The 17,388-nt window shown below is 41.5% G+C and overlaps 1 protein-coding gene and 2 non-coding genes across 3 annotated transcripts; all 3 read right to left on the bottom strand.

Annotated features, from left to right (window-relative positions):
- Positions 1-886: 886 nt before the first annotated feature.
- LOC124265433 lies at positions 887-6,215 on the bottom strand. The gene is made up of 2 exons (XM_046700227.1): positions 6,049-6,215; positions 887-4,169 (listed from the first exon to the last, which is right to left on the bottom strand). Exon 2 carries the CDS (start codon positions 4,165-4,167, stop codon positions 2,995-2,997), a length of 1,173 nt encoding a protein of 390 aa, XP_046556183.1. The 5' UTR covers positions 4,168-4,169; positions 6,049-6,215; the 3' UTR covers positions 887-2,994.
- A 2,644-nt stretch (positions 6,216-8,859) lies between these two features.
- Positions 8,860-8,931, bottom strand: Trnac-gca. Its single transcript has one exon. It is a non-coding gene; the product is annotated as a tRNA-Cys (tRNA).
- A 1,406-nt stretch (positions 8,932-10,337) lies between these two features.
- On the bottom strand, positions 10,338-10,409 carry Trnac-gca. The gene has a single exon. It is a non-coding gene; the product is annotated as a tRNA-Cys (tRNA).
- Between the last annotated feature and the right edge of the window lie 6,979 nt (positions 10,410-17,388).

Raw genomic sequence — 17,388 nt, 5'->3', positions numbered from 1 at the left:
TTATCCTCGATATAAGCGTGCCTCACGTATATACCACACGCCCTGTGCATCATGGACTGCCTCATCAATCAAATACAGGAATCGATTAATGTTCTGCGCGTACATGGCTAGCTATGACGTACCCCGATAATATTGGTACAATATCGGATTGAGAGTTTGTAGCGTACACAGTGACATGTTATATCTGATCATATGGACGATTGGCTATTGGAATATTGCGGGCTCTTTAACTTATTGATTTTTATCAATCTTCAGTCTACGATTATTTGAAGTGTGGTTGATCAATAACAAAGATGACATATGCCGCACGTTCTCAAACAAGTAATTGCTTCATTTTTTGTTGTGGAACAATTTTCGCATGCACAAGTTCCCATGTTCAATATCTCTTGATGACATAAACCGTTTTGCTTTAAGGCCAAAATCCAAGATGAACACCCGGAATTTCCTTTGAATTTTAAAGCACATGGTCACACTTATATGGAAGTAAGTGAGTGAGTGAGTTTAGTTTTACGCCGCACTCAGTAATATTCAGCTCTATGGCGGCTTTCTGTAAATACTCGAGTCTGGATCCGACAATCCAGTGAGCAACAGCATGCACAACGATCTACGCAACTGGGATACGATGACAGGTGTCACCCAATTCAGCAAGCCTGACCTCCCGATCCCGTTAGTCGCCTCTTAAAAGCATGAGTTACTGAAGATCAATTCTAACCCGGATCTTCACGGGTGAATGGAGGTAAGAAACCTTGAAGCATAACCAAGGGCAAATCGTCTATTGGAACTTGCCGTCGAAGCGCAAGGGACGCATTTCTGCTCAGCGACTTCCGTCGCCTAAAATGGTCAGGCCACTCATCACCTCAAGACGACAAATGAACATACTATGAAATAAGAAAATACTTTTATTTACAGTAAAAGGCAAAACTGTCTCAAAAATCGTTTCAGGTCTGTAATCAGAAGTGAATTCGTGCATAATAGTTCATTTATACATACAGTGTATTAAATTATGGAGATTTAAAATCTGCCTGCAAGTTGTAACAGAACATGAGGTTTATATATGGGTTCGTCTGGTAATTCTTTTAACATCTCAACTGAACCAACATAGAATGATACAAAACTGCCTTGATTAGCATGCAGCTTCAGAAATAGTATGAGGCTCCTTTCACAGATACAAGAAATCATACAATTTAGCAACTGAAGCTGATGTATACAACCCAAACAAGTTAAAGATCATCCGACTATTCCCTATAAGTATAGTTAACTGGTCATTCTAGGCCATTTAGACTAAAATGAGTGAGTGAGTATGGTTTAACGCCGCTTTTAGCAATATTCCAGCAATATCACGGCGGGGGACACCAGAAATGGGCTTCACACAATGTACCAATGTGAGGAATCGAACCTGGGCCTTCGGCGTGACGAGCGAACGCTTTAACCACTAGGCTACCCCACCGTCCTATAGTAAAAGGAAACTGCGGTGTTTCTTAACATATGTTTATTGAATACTGATGTATGACAAAATGACCGCACATTATTGTGATGCCCGAAAACTGACAATATCACGAAACTGACTGTATAGATTGTTCACAACGAACTATTCACCACAGTCGACCACATCAACTTTAGATCAATTCCATTCTTTTCGCATTGAGGAAAGAAACTAAACCACTCTTCCCCTATAAACAGCTGTGATATGAAATGAAAAGTACCAAACACTCTCATACAACTAATGGAAAATATTTGTCAGGCAGAAGTTTGAATTAAAACACTGAGACACCTTGTGTTGAGCACAAAACATAAATGCGCTTCGAACCTTGAAAACAAGACAAGGTGTTTGGAATTTTTTGTGAGTAAATTTTATATTTGTGTATCAAAAGGTAAAACGTTTGGTATAGCTTACATGTAAAAGTGAGCAATATACCCGTACAACGAAAGTAAAATACACTTGTAATAATAAAACATTTTTTACACGATCTGCTTCTTAATTACAGGTGAGAGTACCGCGTTGATCATTACATCCACCTGTTGAAATATAAAGATGGTAGAAGTGCACCAGAACTGTGAGCCATTTGTTTTTACTGACGAGTCTACTCCTACTCATTCATCCAATACAACAGGGTTTCCATAGCTCCGCACATGACCTCCCCTTTCTCCCCCTCCATTGCTAACCCTGCCCCTCATCTGCCCCACCCTAATCCACCCCACTCATACCCTGCTAACAACAATCTAAGACAATGAGCGAATGAGTAATGTATGGTTTCAAGCCGCTTTTAGCAATATTCCAGCAATATTGCAGGAATATATGGGGACTCCAGACATGGGGCTTCACACATTGTACCTATGTGGGGAATCGAAACCGGGTCTTTGGCGTGAGGAGCGAACGCTTTCACCTCTAGGCTACCTCACCGCCCCTGTCTAAGACAAGCGTGTATTTCCTCACCTGATTAGTGAGGGTTATATATTACAACACGGGATACACAAAGCACTATATCACGATGTATTGACAAGCACTAGAGCGAAACAAACGCAATGACATCTGAATTTCACATTTGTTTCACTTTTTTACCATTAGTATGGATTAGGCTTGAACTAAAACCTTCCCAGGATGAAAACAGTTTCAAATTGAAATATCCATGAAGATTCTGGCATTAAAGAAAAGATGAAACCTTCGTGAAAGCAAACAATTACAATTACAATCTGAAATACATCGACAAATAAAAAGGCATACATCCATTAATCGCACAGTGTCCTATGAACACGGAAAATGTTTCATAAAAGGATTCCGATATGAATTACGTACGATAATGAGTTGTACTTCATCCGTTAGAACTGAACATCTTCCTGATCCGGACCATCAGTTCCAAACGAAACCTTTCAGATGAAGGTGAAATAATGTCTCTGTGTACATGTGGACACTACAACAGGTATTGTCCGAAAGGTCGTGTTCCTGAAGTTTAGAAAAGAGTTTAACCATTCAGATCTCAGTCCTTCGTCTAAATGTTATATCTCTAAAGAAATAAAATTAGGATCGTTGCAGTTTTCGTCCACTTTCGACAAAGATTTCGATTCAGATTCGAAAATGTCATCATCCCAAACTAGCGACTCCTCTTGAGGTCTGAAAGGGTAGCTGTCCCACAGAAGCGAATCATCCATTCTACTGGCGTCATCAGAACCTTGGTAACCCCGAGGCTGAATCTCCAGTAGACGCCTTGCCGGAGTGTGTGCTGAGAACCGCCTCTTTTCCAGAAACAGAGTCACAGGAGTCACTGGGAAATCTGGTCTGCTTGGAGAGAAAGGCAGCTTGTTACCCGCACCGACACCAGGCTTGATGGAGGTAAGACGTTCTATAGGTGTTGGATGTGGCCTTCCATGGGCGTAGCCAATCTTTGGAGTCCGGTATGGAGTAGATGATGCGATGGACATATCCCCATCTCCAGACTTCTGCCTCTTTTTGATCTGGGTTGGTTCTGTTTCGAGAGATCCGTTTAGAGATCTGTTATAAGATCTGTTGAGAGATCTGTTGTGAGATCGGTTAAGAGATCGGTTATCACATTCATTCACAACAGTACATGAACACACCTCTTGTTCTCGAAAGGACGACCCCTCCGTCAATGTCTTGATTCCCTTGGGAGTAGTCCATGCAAGGTGGTAGGGGGAACAGGAAGCCACGGGGTCCATGTTGTAGGAGTCCACCATTGAGAGGTCTACTCCTTCAGGGAAGCAGTCGTTGTCGTCACTTTCAGATGAGTAGAGGTCGTTGTCGGGAAGATGTTCCAGGTCGAGGTTCATACTGGTCATAGATGCCAATTTTACCGGCGTCTTCATCTTCCCATTTTTGCGGAAATGGACGGAAGACCTATTCTCGGTTGGACCACGTCTCAGGTTCCGCAGGCACTTCTTCCACAGCAGGCACCCGACTCCTGCAAGAATCAGCAGTGAAATTACCACTGATGATATGACAAGTGGGATAGTTTTGGCGTCCTCCGTGACGGACTGGACACACGGCTGGACCACGCAGGACTCCTGTGCCCTTTTGGACATAAGTCGGACTCCGTTGTCGTTGTCCTGATAGCTTTGATCATTGTCGCGGTAGGATTGGTCTGTCCTGTTGCTGGTGATGAGGTTGCCTAGCAACGCAACAATGAGCGCGGATATCAGCAACCGACAAAACATGGCTGAAATCAGAATAAGACGTTCGAATTCAATCCTCCATAATGCCATGATAACAGAGGGGTAAGACTTCCCTCCGTATCCCCCCAGATTTTAACAATGAGGACAAATTTCTTTGAGTGGTATATTTAGAACTTGGAAATGTCTTTCAGTGTGTAAAGATACATTTAAAGAAACATGTTAGAACTCATTGTTATCAGATTATGAATATATACATTGAGGTGATATGATTTGACTAGAATGAAACTTAAGGGGGGATACGGGCGGAATTCTTTCCACGCGCAATATTTCAACTGCCCAACTACCCAACTCCTTCTTTTCTCCCGTCAATAGAAGACCAGGTTATGTGTACCTCCAGTGACTAGTGCTGGTGTTGGCATACAACAAGCGACACGACACATCACGATAGTGAAATTTTAGTCACGACGATATATTGCCAAAGTATTGTGCACTTAAGCTGCGATACGATACGAATCCCAATACAGGGTTGGCGATACGATACGTATCACGATACTAAAGTTTAAAACACCTTAAGATCAAAACAAAACCAATTTTAAAGTATTTCGTCAAATTCCACCACGAGATAATTAAGTTTATACCCGGACGTTGTGAATGTTAATAACATGCGAACGCTCTGTCTGACACAGTTCTTGACGCAAGTATTTCAGTGAAAACGTTTACTTTTGAAGAGAAAATAAATAAGCATATATTTTAATCATCAAACAAAAGTAAGTCTTTTTTCTTGACAGATATCGCGATTCGGCAATATTCAAAGTTCAACATCGATGTATCGTGTCATGTTTGAAGTACCGTATCGGGATATACAACAATGTAAAACTTTGTATCGATTCACTGTATCGGCGGCCCATGGATCGATGCATCGATGCATCGATAGGTATCGATGAATCGTCACACCACAACCAGTGACACAAACACGCACATGGCGCGGACAAACCATACAAAAGACGAATCAGGGATTCGAACACACGATCACAGGTTTAAAGCAAGCATAATCGCACGATCACAGGGTTGTAGTGAACGAACACACTCAGTTCTGCATAGCAAACTGCGAAGTCTTCGACAACTAGACCAGCACAATGTCAACCTTGATGTTTGTTTGTTTGTTTGTTTGTTGAACGCCGCACTCAGCAATATTCCAGCTATGTGCCGGCGGTCTGTAAATAACAATTGAGGGATCAACATCTCGAGGCCAACTTTGGCCCCGACATGTTACTAAACATGTCAAAGAGCCGGACCATCCGATCTCAACATTTCCATGGCAACAAGCATGGATTACTAAGAGGGCAATATAACCCGGAATACACGGGGTACTGTATGACTGGATATTTCAAAGACAAGATCACATCACAACATATAAACAAAAGAAACATACTTGACAGGTATCATACATTGATGCGACGTTTCGGTCTAGATTCTTATACGGTTGTCAAGCATCACAAATCGACAATTTTGCTTGGCAACAGTTTAAGAATATTCACCAAAACGTGATAGCATAATATACCATTTTAAAAAAGTAGGGGCTATTGGATTTACAAGAATGATAAAATGCAAATGATGAAGCCAAGGAGGAAACAGGTGATGAAGAGAAATTAAGGGAAAATGTGACAATTTATTCCAATCCTTTGGAAATGTTTCATCTGTATGGATATAAGTTACTCTGTCTCATATGTATTGGAAATGGCTAGTGGAATACTCGCAAAATGGAATATGACCTACTTTGTGAGTTGCCAACTTCTAAAATGATAATGAAACAGTTCACAACATTATTATTTCATATTATCGAAAGTGTCAAATATTCCCTCGAACGTTTCATAAAAGCCTTAACCAAAAGGTGAACAAAGATGAAGCCGATATCATACTTACCTCAGAGTGTGAAGAGAATGTCCAAAAATTACAAAGGTTGTCGACTGTCGAATGTTCAGTGTGTTAGGGTTCATCCCAACAATGACAAATCAAAACAAGACAAGTGAGTGGGATTTATTGTTTGGGTGTTCGCGAAACTGCACGTGCATGCCTGAGAAGCGTGCATCCTCATTCGCTCCGTGTGGCATGACTCGTGAAAGAGCTTTGCGTTACATAACATCCTGTCGACCTCTTCATGCCGGGAACTGCCGACAGTTGCCGGAGGTGGGTGAAGACAACGCATCTCAGTGGTGTGATTTGGTGAGGTTGGGTGAGGGTGAGGGTGAGGGTGAGGTGGGGGTCGGGGTGGACAGTGCTTGCATGTGTCGATGGCTAATGACCGAAAACATTGTAGAAGTATCATGCAGTGTTTTTCACACAAAACCCACACAGTCTGTTGGTACAGATATATCTGTACATGTGTAGGCAAGTAAACGTAGATATAGATAGATCTGCAAAGGTGTAGGAATGTAAACGTGGATATAGATATATCTGTACAGGTGTAGGCATGTAAACGTGGATATAGATATATCTGTACAGGTGTAGGCACGTAGACGTGGATATAGATAGATCTGCACACGTGTAGGGATGTAAACATGGTTGTAGATATATCCGCACAGGTGTCAATATGTAAACATGGGTATTAATACATCTGCACAGGTGGAGGTGGAGGCATGTAAACGGGGATATAGGTACATCTGCATAGGTGTCAATATGTAGACATGGATATTAATACATCTGCACAGGTGGAGGCATATAAACGTGGATATGGAAAACACTGCAAACGTGTAGGAATGTAAACATGTTATAGATATATCTGCACAGGTGTAGGCATGTAAGCGTGGATATGTGTATACCTGCACAGATCTTAGCATGTAAACGGGGATATAGATAAATCTGCACAGGTGTCAGTATGTAAGCATGGATGTAAATACATCTGCACAGGTGGAGGCATGTAAACGCGGATATAGGTATATCTGCACAGGTGTAGGCATGTAAACGTGGATATGTGTATACCTGCCCAGGTCTTTGCATGTAAGCTTCTATATAGGTACATCTGCCCAGGTGGAGGCATGTAAACGTGGATATGTGTATACCTGCACAGATCTTAGCATGTAAACTTCTATATAGGTACATCTGCCCAGGTGGAGGCATCTAAACGTGGATATGTGTATACCTGCACAGATCTTAGCATGTAAACTTCTAAATAGGTATATCTGCACAGGTGGAGGCATGTAAACGCGGATATAGGTATATCTGCACAGGTGTCAATATGTAAACATGGATATTAAATTTAAGTCATCTGAACAGGTGGAGGCATGTAAACGGGGATATAGGTATATTTGCACAGGTGTAGGCATGTAAACGTGGATACAGATACATCTGCACACGTGTTGGAATGTAAGCATGGTTACAGATATATCTGCACAGGTGGAGGCATGTAAACGTGGATATGTGTATACCTGCACAGGTGTTAGCATGTAAACTTCTATATAGGTACATCTACACATGTGTAGGCATGTAAACGTGGATATAGGTATATTTGCACAGGTGTAGGCATGTAAACGTGGACATAGGCATATCTGCACAGGTGTCAGTGGAGGCACGTGAACGTGGATATAGATAAAGCTGCACAGGTGTAGGAATGTAAACATGGTTACAGATATATCTGCACAGGTGGAGGCATGTAAACGTTGATGTAGGCACATCTGCACAGGTGTCAATATGTAAACGTTGATATAGGTATATCTGCACAGGTGGAGGCATGTAAACGTGGATATTAACACATCTGCACAGGTGGAGGCATGTAAACGTGGTTATAGACATACAATGTATCTGCACAGGTGTTAGCATGTAAACTTCTATATAGGTACATCTACACATGTGTAGGCATGTAAACGTGGATATAGGTATATTTACACAGGTGTAGGCATGTAAACGAGGATATAGATAGATCTGCAAACGTGTAGGAATCTAAATATGGTTATAGATATATCTGCACAGGTGTAGGCATGTAAACGCGGATATAGGTATATCTGGACAGGTGTCAGTATGTAAACATGGATATTAATACATCTTCAAAGGTGGAGGCATGTAAACGTGGATATAGGTATATTTGCGCAGGTGTAGGTATGTAAAGATGGTTATAGGTATATCTGCACAGGTATTAGCATGTAAACATGGATATTAATACATCTGCACAGGTGTTGGCATGTAAACATGGACATAGGTATATCTGAGCAGGTGTTGGCATGTAAACATGGACATAGGTATATCTGAGCAGGTGTTGGTATGTAAACGGGGACATAGGTATATCTGCACAGGTGTTGGTATGTAAACGTGGATTTAGGTATATCTGCGCAGGTGTGGGTATGTAAACGGGGACATAGGTATATTTGCACAGATGTCGGTATGGAAACGTGGATATAGGTATTTCTGAACTAGTTCGGACATGGTTTTCTAACGAGTACTATCCCACATGGAAACCATACCACAGTTTAACACTGATACATCCTACTCAACTCCGCCCTTGTTGTTCACTTGAGGAAAGTTGAAGCGGTAGGATTGACAAACATTCCTAAGGCGATACACATTTATTTTGACAAAATCTAGCAATACTCCAGTCATACAATTTCCAGGAAAATGGAGATGTTCATTCACCTTAATGACACGGTTAGCAAATAGCCGTATGACATAAAAATGAACTTATACCTTCAATGCCTACATGTACATTTCATAGCGAAATGAACACTGACATGTAAATAAAAACTGAGGGGGCACCCGGGATCGAACCGGGGACCTCTCGATATGCAGTCGAATGCTCTACCACTGAGCTATACCCACTTACGTACATACTTACATATACTTTTAAACAGTAGGTAAACATACACAGTGTCGAGTGGTAACAGGTGGTTGGACAACCTGGGTGAACAAATTCGTGAAAGTTCCTCCAATGTCCATGATTTACAGAACTGTACTACTAACCCAAACCAAAAATAAACCGTCAAGCTAATAACGTTTACTTGATTTGATCTAATATTTCATCATTGGGTGCGAGGTGTGCTGTCAGTTTCGAAGGTAGCTTACTCTTCCTTACTTCCCACTTGTACGGAAACCTGGAGTTGCCTCCCCTGCCATGTTGACCCGTTTACAAGTTTAGGGTTTGGGTTGGAGGGCGCTTCCAAAAAGATTTTCTTTAATAAAGCTGATTGAAACGATTGTTTCATTTCTCTGCACAGGAGTCAGTTTGTATACATGGTTATAGATATATCTGCACAAGTGTAGGCATGTAAACGTGGATAAAGGTATATCTGCACAAGTGTAGGCATGTAAACGTGGATAAAGGTACAAGTGTAGTCATGTAAACGTGGATAAAGGTACAAGTGTAGTCATGTAAACGTGGATAAAGGTATAAGTGTAGTCATGTAAACGTGGATAAAGGTATATCTGCAAACGTGTATGCATGTAAACGTGGATAAAGGTATATCTGCACAAGTGTAGGCATGTAAACGTGGATAAAGGTATATCTGCAGACATGTATGCATGTAAACGTGGATAAAGGTATATCTGCAGACATGTAGGCATGTAAACGTGGATAAAGGTAGGTATATCTGCACAAGTGTAGGCATGTAAACGTGGATAAAGGTATTTATTACCTACGAGGGCGAACATATCTATAGGGGTTCATATTTTTCATACGATCCCCTAGGGCAAAATATCACTTTGTCATGGTGACGTGACGTCATGAACAATACTATGACGTCACGTGTCTTCTGTGACGTTGCGTTCTATAGACAGCCTATGTTTGAAAGTAGATTTGGGGTATTTTCCTCAATTTGACGACTTCGGTAATAAACAGAATATTATATTCGCGCCCATATCATACTGTAGGCATGTACACGCGGATTTGAACCAGTCGGACTTTGTTTTATAACAAGCGCTCGCCCACATGGACGCAATACATAGACACCAGTTTAACATTGATACACCCTACTCAGACCCCGAGCCGACTAATCCATGTTTTCACTTTGGTTGAAGCTGTAGAATTGGCAAACATTCCTCAGGCGATATACATTTATTTTGACAAAATCTAACAGTATTCCTTTCATACATTTTCAAGCAAAAAGGAGATGGTCTGCCTTTAAGACACTGCAGCGAATAGCCGTATGGCATAATAATGATCTTACACCTTGAAAGCCTGCATAAACATTTCATGCCAAAAGCAACACTGATATGTGAATAAAAAACTGAGGGGGCACCCGGGATCGAACCGGGGACCTCTCGATCTGCAGTCGAATGCTCTACCACTGAGCTATACCCCCTTACACACATACTTACATATACTTTTAAACACGTAGGTAAAAATACACAGTGTCGAGTGGTAACAGGTGGTTGGACAACCTGGGTGAACAAACCTGTGACAGTTATCCTTTATAGCGTCTTGCGCGATTTACAATAATGCATTTCTAATCCAAGCCAAACATAAACCGTTAAGCATATAACTATTACTTTAGTAGACCGCATATTTCATCATTGGTTGTGACGTGGCAGTTGCTCTATATATTTCAAAGGGAGCTTACTCTTCCTCACTTCCCACGAGTACGGAACCTGGAGTTGCCTCCCTTACTATGTTGACCCGTTAGCAAGCTGACGATGTTGGGGGTAATTCTGAAAAGATTTTCAAACTGATTGAAACGATTATGTTTTTCATATCAACCAGTGTTACAACAAGACTGTCTGTGTCTCATATTTTTGTTTATTGTGAGGAATTGGGACGACAAAGCAAAGGGCGCATAAACATTGTCTGTTTGTAAGCCGTACTCGATAGTATTCCAGTATTAATATTCTTGCTATGTGACTGCGTTATAGGTGCATACTCAAGTTTGAACCAGACAATCCACTGACAGTCACCAAAGATTCACGCCGTCAGGCGCGTAGCAAGCCAACTTTTTCGTGTAAGCTCGATAGGGTTATACCTAAAAGCCTGCAGAATGACTACAGAAGGGATTAACGCAATCGTTTTTGTTGAAGGGCGATTGTAAATATCTGCATTTCAGTTATGATTCACATGTACCCGTGACTCTAACCACACCTTCACATACATGACGGTGGAAAAACAATCATCACTGAAACTCACTCACAACTCACTCAAACATTCACTCTCACAACTCACTCACCCATAACTCACTCAAACATTCACTCTTACAACTCACTCACCCACAACTCACTCAAACATTCACTCTTACAACTCACTCACTCACAACTCACTCAAACATTCACTCTTACAACTCACAGACAACTCACTCAAACATTCACTCTTACAACTCACTCACTCACAACTCACTCAAACATTCACTCTTACAACTCACTCACTCACAACTCACTCAAACATTCACTCTTACAGCTCACTCACTCACAACTCACTCAAACATTCACTCTTACAACTCACTCACTCACAACTCACTCAAACATTTACTCTCACAACCAGGCGCGTAGCCAGTAGCCAGCCAATTGTTTGGTGTAAGCCCGATAGATTGCAAAGCTTTATATTTAGATAATATTGAAGGCTTGCCTAACTTTCATTTTTTATCACTGGAAGAAAGACATCTTTCACATTTATGATATGAAGAATAACCTGTTTACTGTACATGATGACTGTATTGGTAATATTTTGTTATCGAAGAATATTGTAGTCAGTATGATTCATAGAGGGATTGCCATAGTTTATATAGTTCTCATGACGTGTTTGTATTTTTGGCAAGAATCAGATTTTTTTTATTTATTTTAGCAAATATCATGTGTGAGCCCGGGCTATTTTTACAAAGAGGGAGAGAGAGAGAGAGAAAGAGAGAGGGGGTGGGGTGGGTACAGGGTGGTGCGGACCCCCTCCCCCTTTTGTCCTGAAATTTTATTAAATGAATGAAGTGTAAAACACACACACACACACACACACACACACACACACACACACACACACACACACACACACACACACACACACACACACAAAAACAACCCAAAACACCCCTCCCTTCTCAAAAAGCTGTATCCGCCCCTGGTCGGGTAGTCTTTCTCACAGTCCCTGAACCACATTATTTTCCTACTGCCCTTCATGCAGTGCTAAAACCCTAAATGAAGCAAGTCTAGATTTTCCAATCTCCCCATTCACTGGGGCTCCTTTTCAATTTAAATAAGTTTATTTGTTACTCTCAAAATTTTATATATTCAGGGCCTTAGCGTTAGTCTCGCCGTCGGGTTACTAGGACAGATATTTACCAAATCAATGTTTGTACACGCGGACCATTGGTCGCCTGGTCGGCTGTTCCTATCTCCCGCCTTGAAGTTTCATTCCGATGTGAAATAGAAATAGTTTTTATATCTCAATATTCCTAACCGCTGTGGAAATGTATGCCCTGGCGTGATTAAAAAATACTCTCACCCCAAAACACTCCTTGAGAAAAACAGGTCAGCTTGACCTGTCTTCATCTACATGCATTAAAAAGAGCAAAGCGACTCGATCCTCACAATACATCTAATTAAAGAGGATGAACAAGTGATCAGAACTTACTTGCAATCTACACAGGTTTAATGCACCGGTTTTAAATACTGTTTGTGTAAATTCTTACATTGAGACGGCCAGGGCGCTTTAGCTCTTGATAAGAATTACTTCAAGTGTTGCTCGGAAATTTTGACAAGCAGAACTGAGTCCTGTAACACTTCCAGGAGAGTGCTAAAGCCTTATCAGAAATCCAGGGCTAGACTAACGCTTAGTCTCTGAATATATATAATTTTGATTGTATCAAATAAACCCATTTATGTTGAAAAGGAGCCCCAGGGAGACCAGAGATTCTGAACCTGGGGAAATCTAGACTTGCTTCATTTCGGGCTTTGTCATTGCAGGGAGGGCTTGGCAGTAGGGAAAATAATGTGGTTCAGGGACTGTGAGACAGACTACAGTAGGGCTAACATCGGTTAATGGCACAGGATCCTGACCCACATCTTCCCTCGTTGTCAAGGAATGGATTCAGTTATCAGACCCTGGCCGCAGGGGGCAGTAGGGTAGCTGAGTGGTTAAAGCGTTCGCCCGTCACGACAAAGACACGGGTTCGATTCCCTACGTGAGTAGAATGTGTGAAGCCCATTTCTGGTGTCCCCCGTCGTGATATTGCTGGAATATTGCTAAAAGCGGCTTAAAACCACACTCACTCACTCACTCACTCACTCACTCACTCCAAGCTAAAGGCCTATTCTGATGAACTGTATCTGGGGTGAATAGTGAATATTATTACTTTCGTTTAAAGAGGAACTAAGCCTGAACAATTGGTACAGTTTGCAAAAGCATCACTGTATTTGTGTGTTACTTCAAATGTGCTGACCGAAAGAGGCGACTGATTGGGCAGTCAGGCTCGATGACTCGATTGATGAGTGTGTCCCATATTTTCGTCTAGAGATGCTCATGATATTAGTCACCGGAACGTCTGATCCAGACTCGACTATTTACAATCCACCTTCGTCCAATTCGATGTCAACAACAAGTAGATTATCCAGAGTTTTATATCTCCAGGGTATTATGATGCATACCCTGCACTCCTCCTCAACTGCGGCTTTGTTCTCACTTGACCCGTGAAGATCCGGGTTAGAATGGATCTTCAGTAACCCATGCTTGTCGTCAGAGGCGACTAACGGGATTGGGTGGTCAGGCTCGCCGACTTGGTTGACACATGTCATCGTATCCCAATTGCGTAGATCGATGCTCATGATGTTGATCACTGGATTGTCTGGTTCAAACTCGATTATTTACAGATCGACGACATACAACTGGGATATTGCTGGGTGCGGCGTAAAGCAACAAACCAACCAATCAATCGTTCTGACTCCGAGTGCAGCGCAACACAACAAACAATTGTTCTAACCCTTCCTCTGATCTAGAAATTACTGATTTCCCTAATTAAACCGTGACAATACCTCAGTCTGACACTCTGGGCAAACCTACACGAAAACGGGCGTTCGATCGCCAACATAACCTCTCATTGAAGTAGTTCTCACTGTCTAGTATTCAGTTAGAATTTAGAGTTTTAATCATCTATAGTTTCATGGAGTATACTGCTTGTGCAAGAAGGTTCATCGTCAACAGCAAGAGTGATCCATAAACATTTTTACCATACATCCACACAACGTGTGTTTGAAAGATTTGAATCAAACGTGCTTGACTGCGATTTGTCTTGAGCTGTGACCCTGTTAAAAATTACCATATATTCTACACTGTAATTTAGATTTTCTTGAGTGAAGAAAATAAGTTGATTGTTTATTTGAAGTATAAGCAATCTTAACTGATACATTTTTACATTCGTTCGTGCAGATTGCTTTACTTTACTTTTAAAGAAAATAGCAACAAGACCTGATTAAATGTAACAAGAGCATTGTGTTGTTCCATCATGTATCTTGTGAATCTTTGCTGAAGCGATGTAAAGCCCAGTCTCCTTATTAAACATCACTAGAGTGAAATGTGAATTTAACAAAACTCGCCGATTAAGTTTGTTCTGCGTCATAGTTCTTGTATTAAGGAAACAATGGTTTACTCTAGTCTTATGGTGCTTAAAAACATGGCTGATTTTTACATAAGCATGAAAATGATACGACCCAGTGGACGGCGGTTATCTGTGCATTCGGTGTCTGTAACTGCGCAGTTGTATCAACCATTAACTGGCTGTAACGATTACAGCTGGTTGCTGATACAACTTGTTTCAAATGCCACTTTGAGGCCGTATTTTAAGCGGAGGCGAGGAGTGGGCTGGGTCAAGGCTGTCGCTTTCGCCATGACTTGTTGACTTCCGTGCACCAAATATGTTTTCTCTTTCCGCAATAAGCTAATCTACATTCTGTCAACATAGCAAATATTCACGTGAACGGTCGCGGACATAGGGTATTCAATACCATGCAAAATAAACCCGAATTGCGTTGTGAAAGTGTATTTGTTTGTCAGTGAAAAGATAAAATAATTTAGGTCATGGACAATGTCACAACTTTTCTGAACCGCGGTTTCATTTCTCAACTGTATTTCCGCTGAGCATGTTTAAAAGTGCGTGTTGTTCATATTTGGTGTGGAATTTGTTTGATACAAAATATATTTTTGAATAATGTAAGAAATGATTGACCTGTAAAGTGAAATAATTTCGATATCCTTTTCCAATCTAGTAAACCAGTTAGAGACTATTGTATACAAATCAATGCTGCAGGATTTCATGACAGTTGGTAAATTATTAGAGAAAAGATAAAAACTGTGGTTGATAGTACGAGCACCGATATAAGCTGCCTGGCATGATGAAACTGATGAAGCAAATTCGGACTGGTCACATGTTGCCGTCACATGCACAGGGTTACAAGTACGATGTGCTGGAGACCACACCCAACAATCCCCATGCTCCTCTCTCTTCTCCATCAAGTTCCTTTAGTCAAGAAGAGGTATTAGAGAAATGTACAAACCAGATCGAACATTTTGTCCACCAGATCCATTATTGGATATTGGATATATTGATGAAGGAAGATGTGATGGCAAATAGGTCCAGTGAGGGTTACCCAAAAGGACTGCGACGTAAAACAGCATTCAGTAATATTGAGAGCAGTATTTTTATGCATTGATAAATCATATTGGTTCCTGGATGTTACTGTATCTGTTTGAAGAGGGTGTGTATCTATGTAAAAGTCTGTTATCTCCTCTCATCCAAGTCTGTTCACGCAAACAAATGGCCGCGTGTTCCTATCTCCTGCCTTGAATTTTCCTTCCGATGTGAAATAAAAATAGTTTTCTTATCTCAGTATTCCTTGCCGCTTGCACTGACGTGATTACAAAAAATACCCTCACCCCGAAACCCTCCTTAAGAAAAAACAGCTTGATCTTCTTCATCTGGATGCATTTAATAAATGTCATTTACCGCCTTCGAGGTATAACTGATAGTGTCTCTTCTCAAACTGCTGCACCAACAACCGCCATTGGGCCGAGTCCACACGTGTTGCTGTGCAATGGTTTGGAATCACCTCACCTCATCTCACCTTAACGTCAAGATACTGTATAGGATCACGTGTACTAGATTTCTATGTGTTTGTTTCTTTACGTGCGTCCCGCTAACATTTTTTAAATATTAATAATGTTGATACCGAAATATTGAATGCCTCTCCGTGAGCAACAGCATGTGTCTTTCGTAACCACCTTGCGTCCCATTGGCCTTGTGGTGAAGGTTACTGGGAGCTGGACGGGCGATCAATGCAACAGAGGACTTTTTTAATTATAAACTGCCGCTGCACAAGCGGAGCCCAGCGCTCATAGCATTAGCACAATGAACGAGCTGTCATGTCAATTTCATGTCGTGACACGGTTGACACTTCAACTTTTACAAAGAGAGTGCACTGAAATCTTCACACGGTCCGTAAGATCTACAGCCCGTGTTCTCCGTGTGTTTTTGTTGTAGCGTTTTCGCCTTCGCAATGCTTCATGGATATGTACATGCTATGTTCCTCTATAGCCTGTGAATACTTACAGCCGCTTTGCAGTGAGTGTACTATATATTTCTACCAAGTAATCAAACCACGGTCTGACCAGGCGAAAGTGAAACTAGCCAGTGCACCGACCAATCAGTGACCAGATTGCACAATATATTTCGTGCAGTACTTCCCATTTCCCTGCGGCCATCTTCACATTGATTCAGTGTATGTAGGAACGTAATACGTATTGACGGGTGATGTAGGAACGTAATACGTATTGACGGGTGATGTAGGAACGTAATACGTATTCACGGGTGATGTAGGAACGTAGTACGTATTGACGGGTGATGTAGGAACGTAATACGTATTGACGGGTGATGTAGGAACGTAATACGTATTGACGGGTGATGTAGGAACGTAATACGTATTGACGGGTGATGTAGGAACGTAATACGTATTGACGGGTGATGTAGGAACGTAGTACGTATTGACGGGTGATGTAGGAACGTAGTACGTATTGACGGGTGATGTAGGTAACGTATTCACGTGATGTATTGAACGTAGTGTATTGACGGGTGAGGAACGTAGTACGTATTGACGGGTGATGTAGGAACGTAGTACGTATTGACGGGTGATGTAGGAACGTAGTACGTATTGACGGGTGATGTAGGAACGTAGTACGTATTGACGGGTGATGTAGGAACGTAGTACGTATTCACGGGTGATGTAGGAACGTAGTACGTATTGACGGGTGATGTAGGAACGTAGTACGTATTCACGGGTGATGTAGGAACGTAGTACGTATTCACGGGTGATGTAGGA

The sequence above is a fragment of the Haliotis rubra genome, unplaced genomic scaffold, assembly GCF_003918875.1.
Source record: "Haliotis rubra isolate DU_JTF1 unplaced genomic scaffold, ASM391887v1 Scf98, whole genome shotgun sequence".
NCBI classification, from domain to species: Eukaryota; Metazoa; Mollusca; class Gastropoda; order Lepetellida; family Haliotidae; genus Haliotis; species Haliotis rubra.
Note: the sequence above shows the minus strand (reverse complement) of the source record. Positions and strands in the feature narration are given on the sequence as shown.

Excerpts from the sequence above, each read along its gene's own strand:
- LOC124265433 (XM_046700227.1), bottom strand. The coding sequence starts at position 4,167 with ATGTTTTGTCGGTTGCTGATATCCGCGCTCATTGTTGCGTTGCTAGGC.